This window comes from Micropterus dolomieu, linkage group LG08 (assembly GCF_021292245.1).
Source record: "Micropterus dolomieu isolate WLL.071019.BEF.003 ecotype Adirondacks linkage group LG08, ASM2129224v1, whole genome shotgun sequence".
NCBI lineage: Eukaryota > Metazoa > Chordata > Actinopteri > Centrarchiformes > Centrarchidae > Micropterus > Micropterus dolomieu.
The window spans coordinates 3,382,052-3,391,070 of NC_060157.1; the positions used below are offsets into that span (position 1 = coordinate 3,382,052).

Sequence of the window (9,019 nt, forward strand, 5' to 3'; positions counted from 1 at the left end):
CTTTCATCAGAGAACATAACTTTGGACCACTCAGCAGCAGTCCAGTCCTTTTTGTCTTTAGCCCAGGCGAGACGCTTCTGACGCTGTGTCTTGTTCAACAGTGGCTTGACACAAGGAATGTGACAGCTGAAACCCATGTCTTGCATACGTCTGTGCGTGGTGGTTCTTGAAGCACTGACTCCAGCTGCAGTCCACTCTTTGTGAATCTCCCCCACATTTTTGAATAGGTTTTGTTTCACAATCCTCTCCAGGGTGCGGTTATCCCTATTGCTTGTACACTTTTTTCTAACACATCTTTTCCTTCCCTTCGCCTCTCTATTAATGTGCTTGGACACAGAGCTCTGTGAACAGCCAGCCTCTTTAGCAATGACCTTTTGTGTCTTGCCCTCCTTGTGCAAGGTGTCCATGGTCGTCTTTTGGACAGCTGTCAAGTCAGCAGTCTTCCCCATGATTGTGTAGCCTACAGAACTAGACTGAGAGACCATTTAAAGGCCTTTGCAGGTGTTTTGAGTTAATTAGCTGATTAGAGTGTGGCACCAGGTGTCTTCAATATTGAACCTTTTCACAATATTCTAATTTTCTGAGATACTGATTTGGGGGTTTTCATTAGTTGTCAGTGATAATAATCAAAATTAAAAGGAATGAACACTTGAAATATATCAGTCTGTGTGGAATGAATGTATACTTTATACAAGTTTCACTTTGAATGGAATTACTGAAATAAATCAACTTGTTGATGATATTCTAATTACATGACCAGCACCTATAGTAGAAAGGTCAAGATTAAGTTCAGTACTTTCCTCCTGCAGTTTGCCTACAGAGCCAACAGATCTGTGAAAGATGCAATGAGTGTGGCCTAATACGTGTGTACACATACCTGGCAATAAAGCTGATTCTGATTTCTTGTTGCAAGCTGTTTTCCAAAACATTTTTAATAAAAGCTTTGAAAAAGTGATTGTGTCCTGTCCCCCAGTGTAAATGACACCTATCTTTCAGTACTTTCAAATGTCCCACTCGTCAGTTCACGACAAGCGACGAGCTACATTCAGCACACGGATGCTTGAGAGGCACCCGAGCTTCTCTTCTCTCTTGTCTCACTCCGCCGACAGTGTTTAGCAGGCAGGCGAGAATGGGAACATGACCATCACGTAGCGCCCAGAGTAGGCTACCTGATGGAGAGGGCAGAGGACAGTACCGGCAGCTTGGGAGAAGTCCCGGTGTGCAAGAAAATGTCCGGTACGCCAATGAGTAAAATGTCGTGGTGCGGTCCGGCCCGCTTCAAATACTGTTGTCAACAGAATGTGTTTGATTGTTTGATCCTTTCTAAATGTCATTTTTCTTATTTCATTACTTTAAATAGTTCTTCACCCTTAGAAATGTTTTTGTACTGCTGTAACATGTACATACTCTTTGAGGGGATCAATAAAATCTCATTGTATCTTGAATACATCCTTCATTTGTGAAGATCAGTTGAGGTCACATGAGGTGTCTCGCTCTGATGAAGATTTTGTTGAATCATCACTGAAATTAACTATCATAAAACTTCGCTGTTTTGTGTTTTTTTTTACACTTTAATGGTGTGATAGCAGACCAGGATGTTAAACAGGATTATCTTAATTAAACACTTAGAGGTGTTTGTTTAGAGATGCCATTAAGGAAGTCCACGTCATCAGGTTTTGAGTGTATGCTCTCATTATGGTGTTGACCCTGACATCAGATTTAACACCAAAGGAGTAATCTAATAGATACAGTATATCTCAGCACTGTCAAGTATCATGATTATGATGCTCTTTAAATATGTGCTTATATATATTTATCTTCCCAAAATGAATCTTGCATAAAGTAGGTATGAGTGTATTTGATCACTTCATATTTCTTAATTAATTATTGCTTTCTTTCTTATGTGTTATCTATTTTTCTTCTCTTTTATTGTTGTATTGTTATTATTGTTATTGTTGAGGCGCTCTGAAATTATATAAATCGAACTGATAAAACTGTCCACAAAAAGTAGATCATTTTATCAGCTACAGAGCAGCTTCAGGTGTTGCAGAAACACAAGATTTTAAAGTTGCATTTGGAAAATAATGTTAACGTAAATTAACCGTAGCCACTGTGTTGACACAGAGTCATAATAGAGAGTGTACATTAGGTCTAGTCATTCTTTGTCTGCTGTCTGGATGAGTAGCTTAATGTGTTTGCTCTGAACAACTTTTTGTCATGTTGTGTGGACATAAATCTGTTTACACAGTCACACTGTGGGGAAGTGTTACAGTAAGGCAAGTAGTGGTTATGGTTAGGTTTACAGTAAGTCTCCAGGAAATTAATGATGTAATGTCTTCTGAAGTGATAGAAACATGACTGTATTTATGTGCTTTTGTATTTACAGTGTGCACAATTATTAGGCAAGTGAATATATATGATCATTTTTATGCATAGTTCCCAACTCCAAGATGTATAAAGTTGAATGCGTATTGTATTTAAACAAGTCAGGTGATGTGTATTTGTGTAATACCCTTTATCAAGGTGTGCATACATTTTAGGCAGCGTCATTACCTCAGGTAAAATGGGCCAACAAAGAGATTTGACTGACACTGAAAAGTAAAAAATTGTAAAATGCCTTTCAGATGGGATACAACACTCTTGAAATAGCTAAACTTTTGAGGCCTGACCACCGGATAAACTTTTTGTTGCTAATACTCAACTGGAACGCAAAAAGCGCGTGAAGAAGAAAAGGTGCAAGTTAACTGCGAAATATAGCAGTTTCTTGATTTGTTGATGATCAACTTTCACTGAAGCAGGATCTACAGCCTCACAAATGCTGTTCAAAGAGGCGTATTGTCTTCCCTGACTGTAAATCTCACGTTTGAGAAGGCCCCACAAGTTCTCTATAGGATTTAAGTCAGGTGAGGATGGGGGCCAGGTTATTATTCTGGCATCTTTGAGGCCCTTGCTGGCTTCTTGAATGCTGAGAGTCACTTCCTGTACTACTGCTTGAAGAAAGTATCTTCTAGAAACTGGCAGCAGGTTTGGGAGTTGAGTTTCAGTCAATCTTCAACCCAAAAAGGTCCAACTATCTCATCTTTAATGATGGCAGCTCCTAACAATACCCCTCCTCCACCTTGCTGGTGCCTGAGTTGAAGTGGTGCCGTGTTCATCAGTGATCCAGCCACGGACCCATCCATCTGGTCCATCAAGACTCACTCTCACTTCATCTGTCTAGAAAACCTTTGAAAAATCTGTCTTCAGGTATTTCTTTGCCCGATCTTGATGCTTCAACTTGTGAAACTTATTCAGTAGTGGTCGTGTCTCAGCCTTCCACATCACTGAGCACTTGGCACCTTGTACTTCAAGACTCTCCAGGTAGATTGCAGTTCTGGAATATGGTGGCACTGGAGGATAATGGGTTTCTGGTTGCTTCACGTTTAATTCTACTCAAGTGTTTTGCATTTAATTTGCGCTTTTCCTTCTTTTTGAGAAGAATACAAACCATTCTGATACTGACCTGTCCTGACCTGACCTATCAAATCTTTAAGTAATATTTATTTAAATTTTGATGTTAATTGAAACATTTTAAATGCCGCACCACCACCACCACCAAATGAACACCACAGTCAGTCCTCTGATGGTAAATGCAGTGCTCCTACAGCTAAATTTCTGGCCCCATAACTAGGACTTTTTCTCCTGTTGAATCTCTTTTGATGGATTTTTTGGCATTTGCAACAGATTGAGAATAAATTTTATAGATATACATAAAACCAACTTGAAGAATTTCATTTAAAAATCCTTCATTTGTGAAGATCAGTTGAGGTCACATAAGGTGTCTCGCTCTGATGAGGATTTTGTTGAATCATCACTGAAATTAACTATCATAAAACTTCGCTGTTTTTTGTTTTTTTTTACACTTTAATGGTGTGATAGCAGACCAGGATGTTAAACAGGATTATCTTAATTAAACACTCAGAGGTGTTTGTTTAGAGATGCCATTAAGGAAGTCCACGTCATCAGGTTTTGAGTGTATGCTCTCATTATGGTGTTGACCCTGACATCAGATTTAACACCAAAGGAGTAATCTAATAGATACAGTATATCTCAGCACTGTCAAGTATCATGATTATGATGCTCTTTAAATATGTGCTTATATATATTTATCTTCCCAAAATGAATCTTGCATAAAGTAGGTATGAGTGTATTTGATCACTTCATATTTCTTAATTAATTACTGCTTTCTTTCTTATGTGTTATCTATTTATCTTCTCTTTTATTGTTGTATTGTTATTATTATTGTTGAGGCGCTCTGAAATGATATAAATCGAACTGATAAAACTGTCCACAAAAAGTAGATCATCATTTTATCAGCTACAGAGCAGCTTCAGGTGTTGCAGAAACACAAGATTTTAAAGTTGCATTTGGAAAATAATGTTAACGTAAATTAACCGTAGCCACTGTGTTGACACAGAGTCATAATAGAGAGTGTACATTAGGTCTAGTCATTCTTTGTCTGCTGTCTGGATGAGTAGCTTAATGTGTTTGCTCTGAACAACTTTTTGTCATGTTGCAGTTCTGGAATATGGTGGCACTGGTGGATAATGGGTTTCTGGTTGCTTCACGTTTAATTCTACTCAATTGTTCTGCAGTTAATTTGCGCCTTTTCTTCTTTTTGAGAAGATTATAAACCAATAATTGGTTTGCATCTGGGCCCAAACCTCTGTTTCCTGTGTCAGTGCATGAGCTGATTGTTTCCAAAGAATCAAAAGCTGGCAGAGTGGAATATTATCTTAACTCGTCCTTGTGACTTTTTGAGCCAATCAAAAGCTTATGATTTAGGTTGTGTTAATTATTAGGATTATTATTATTATTACTAAGAAGAAGCTTGGGTGGTGGGTAATATAAAGACATGACACTGATTGCTGAACAGGAGATATTGGTTTATTGATTCAAATGAAATATATCAAAACTGTGACATCAGTAGGGTTGTGATAGCCCTCATCAGTGGGCATATGGCAGCACATGGCATAGATCTTCACAGGCGCATGCCACAAACAAAAGATATTCTCATATCACAGCTGACATCGTTGATATAATCTCTTCCTGAAGACAAATTTTTTTTAAAGAAACAATAATTGCACATTAGAGGCTTCATATTCAAAGTTCTCCCAATTACATTGTTTGCATTCTCTCAGTTAATCAAGTAAAACTTTCTTTATATAGCAAAATCATGCTTAATAACATGATTCACAGTTACAAATGAAAGCACATACTGAAAAACAAAGAAGAAAGGAAACTGGAAAATGGAATAAAAAGCCAAGTCATTTGTACCTCCATTGTTAATATCCATACAGTTTTCTTTTCCGCCAGAGTTGCTGTCCCCTGCAGACCAGCCTTTGAAGTCAAACTTGGAACCATCGCTCCACAGCCACACACCCTCCTGAAAGGAAAGGTTTTAACGGTCAATTCACGCTAGTCACAAAAAAACTAATCCCCCCCCCAGTGGCATGTATGGCTGATTGTGAAGAAATATCCACCACTGAGATTCATGTCTTTCACTCCAGTACGATAAAGAGGAGTATGCATTTGTTTGTGATGCCAAAAACATAAAATTAAAAATTACCTTTTGAAAATCATTTTTTCAGAAATAATGTCAATGTTACTGAAGATAATCCACAGATGTTGCTGTGAGCATGTTTCAGCAGGAACTATTTTGGTAAAAGAAAAACTGTGAAAACTGATCATGGATCAGTAACATTAAGTTGGTTTTTCAGTTTAAATGTTATTTTTTAATGGTTCCATTCACCACTTGGATTTTTTTCAATTATGTTTTAGCTGGTTTGTTTTATGAAATATTAGTTATAGTTGTGTCCTGTTAAGAATATCATTTTTTTAAACCATTATTTATTCAGAGAGCTTCACGCAGAGCAACCTCTCATTTGCAGGAATGCTGCCCAGTACAACTGTAGCCTGGACCCGTATTTATCAAGCTTCTCAGAATTACTCATAAGAACACTAAGAACTGGCTTAAGAGTAAATAAATTCTTGGCTCAAAGCTGTGCTTAAAAGTTAGTTATCAAGCATCATAGTCCTAATTTGAGTGAAGTGTATTACTAAATCTTAAGTGTCAGTCTTAGTGCTGATTTACGACACTTTGCTGTGCTGCAAACAGGATTTTGGATGACGATGTCGCCAAGGACCAATCACTAAAATCACTAAATAGATGTCCATTTTTAAAAAATATTCTCAGATAAATTCACATTGAATGGGGAAATTTCTAAGAGGAGTTTATATTCAACACACATTTAGCAATAAAGAATTTTCAAGATAATACATTATGATATAGGCCTACACATTAATAAATGAAAGATTGAAAAAAAAGTGCCATCAAATGCGCCTAGTGCTCCTGTATTGCCGGCTATTTGCATGAACTGTGTTTGCTTCTGTCGGATTACGGGGGGTGTTGTTGGGAAGTCGATAAAACGCGTGACAGTGTGTGGAGCTGTAAGTGCTAAAATTGTTTCCATGAATATTTGGCTTATTGATGGTTGTGACGGGCCAAAATCATCAGCATTGCTGCATTTGTCCTGTGGCAAATAAACAAAGTGTCATCTCCACCTTCAATTTAACTGAAAATGCATTACTGTGTAAAGTCAGTGGTGAGATGACGCCCCTCACCAACTCGCTGACATGCCTGCGCTGTCTGACCCCATATGATTAACTGCGCATCGTCAGAATTCTTGTTCTCCTCTCCGCATGTCTCTGTCTCCACAGCACCATCACAAGCCCTACTGGCAGCTCCTAACCACTTCTCGAGCTGTCTTAAATAACTGGGAGAGTAAGAGTGATTCTTAGCTTTGAGAAATTTGATAACTTGCTTTTATTAAGTTTAAAATTAGGAATAAATTTCATGAATTCTCAGCACTTAAGACTGAAATGGCACGTTGAGAAGCTTTATAAATACTGGCCCTGGTCTGGTGGCCACTGACCATTATGGGGCTTTTGGGCACCTCAGTGGTGGTAAATGAGGGAGGACAAGCACTGTTTTTTTACTTTCCACACCCAGATTTATCCTGCCGGTTGAACTGGTGACCTCCAGGTCACAAGCTTGATTCTCTAACCTTTGGGTCACCACTGCCCCACCATCAAGAACATCACATTGGTCAGATTACAAACTGGTACATTACAAGCACAATTTATTCAATATAAGAGAGGCACACATGGGACAGATTAATCAGATCCTGTTTTTTGCTAAAATACTCACCTTTGCAGTATCATAGCCTCCAACCCAAGTTGGTTTATCAACGCCAGTCACCTTACCAATCATCTCTCTGATGAACTTTACTCATCTGTGGTTTGAAGAAGCAGAACATTCCCACCAAGAGATCTGTACAAATGCTGAAGAAAGAGACAAAGTGAGAAGCAAAATAGACAGAAAGAGAATTAAAAACAGAGCTGGATCAAAAATTCCTTTCATCAACTAACATCTCACTACGTGCACAATCTTGAACTGTGTGTACTAACAGAGTGGACAATGGAACAATGGATCCTGTGTAAATGTGTTTCTCTTCATATAAATAAATACATTTCCACCAAGTGGTGCAGAGAATGTCCCCCCCTCTCATATTTTAGCATCAAATATTTCTTCACAATAGTGGTAAACATGGTGACCCAGGTGTATCATCACACCCCTAATCTGGGCCTTTATGTCCCCACCACTTTTATACACAAAGTGATGCCCTTGTTGACAGCAATCGGCAAACTCTAAAATGTTGAACTTGTGCATGAATGGTTGAAAAGTTAGCACTTAGCATTGACAAATGAATCAACAAATGAGTTTTACTGAATAAAAACAAAAACCTAAAAGGAAACAGCTGTTTTGTCCAACTAGAATTAATATTATAGCCTACTAGTGGTAAGCTTTATTAGTAGTCTATACCATTTGAAATCTGAAATTATAATAAATACAAAAACATTAGCCCTAATCAAATCTTAACCACAGGGTTGTAATGTCAGAAAACAGTTTTATTTGTGAACAATTTAAATTGCTGAATCTCAACTAATATAATAATAATAATAATATTATAAAATATTTGTTATACCTATCATATGTGTTATAATTTATCGCTCCTCAAAACCGCCTGGAGGATTTTTATCAGAACTTCCTGAATTTTTATCTACTCTGGTTTTAAATTATGACAGAATTGTTCTTTGTGGCGATTTTAATATTCATGTTGATGACCCCACCAATGTTAATGCAACTGACTTTTTAAATATGGCCACTTCTTTTAACTTCAAACAACATGTCAAAGGGCAAACACATAACCGTGGTCATACACTGGACTTGGTTTTTATCCTGGGTATCAGCATTTCCTCTGTGGAATTAGTGGACATGACCATATCTGACCACAGATGTATTATTTTTAGCTGCGATTCGCCTGTTACTCATGCCGCCTCACCAAGCTCCGTGTGTTCTCGCATCTTTAATGAACAAAGTGTTTCAAAGTTTTGCGCATTCTTTCAGAGCCAAAGCCAACACCTGTCTGATTCCAACACCAAAAATCTGGTCGATCACTTCAATCATATCTGCTTGTCGTCACTAAATATTACTGCTCCTCTAAAGGTTAGGCCTACGTCTAAAGCTAGTAAGCAACCCTGGATAAATGACAGCATTCGAAGCCTCAAAAGGGAATGTAAGAAAGCAGAGCGCAGATGGAAAAAATCCAGTCTCCAAGTCCATTACCTCAGTCTGAAGGATTTATTAATTAACTACAATAACATGGTTAAGGATGCGAGAACACACTATTTTTCTGAACTCATTACTACAGATAAACACAATCCCAGGTTTCTGTTTAAGACTGTGGATCAGCTGGTAAACCCAAACCCTCCTTGTGCCTCAGCTGCAAGTAATGATGACTGTGAATTGTTTTTATCTGATTTTACCAATAAGGTGGTGTCAATCAGAGCCTCTATTACCCCCGCGGCCTCTTACTCAGAGGTTCCTCACCAGCAACAAGAGAGTTTTAACCAGTTT

General features: G+C 38.0%; 1 protein-coding gene across 1 annotated transcript in view; it reads right to left on the reverse strand.

Annotated features, from left to right (window-relative positions):
- Positions 1-4,941: 4,941 nt before the first annotated feature.
- LOC123975458 (galactose-specific lectin nattectin-like) overlaps positions 4,942-9,019 on the reverse strand; it is a 6,321-nt gene continuing 2,243 nt past the window's right edge. Inside the window, exons 2-4 of the mRNA XM_046056951.1 lie at positions 7,250-7,383; positions 5,317-5,425; positions 4,942-5,088 (exon numbers count right to left, since the gene is read on the reverse strand). Coding sequence (XP_045912907.1) covers positions 5,021-5,088; positions 5,317-5,425; positions 7,250-7,312 — 240 coding nt within the window. The 5' untranslated portion in view covers positions 7,313-7,383 and the 3' untranslated portion in view covers positions 4,942-5,020. The remainder of the gene's footprint in view (positions 5,089-5,316; positions 5,426-7,249; positions 7,384-9,019) is intronic.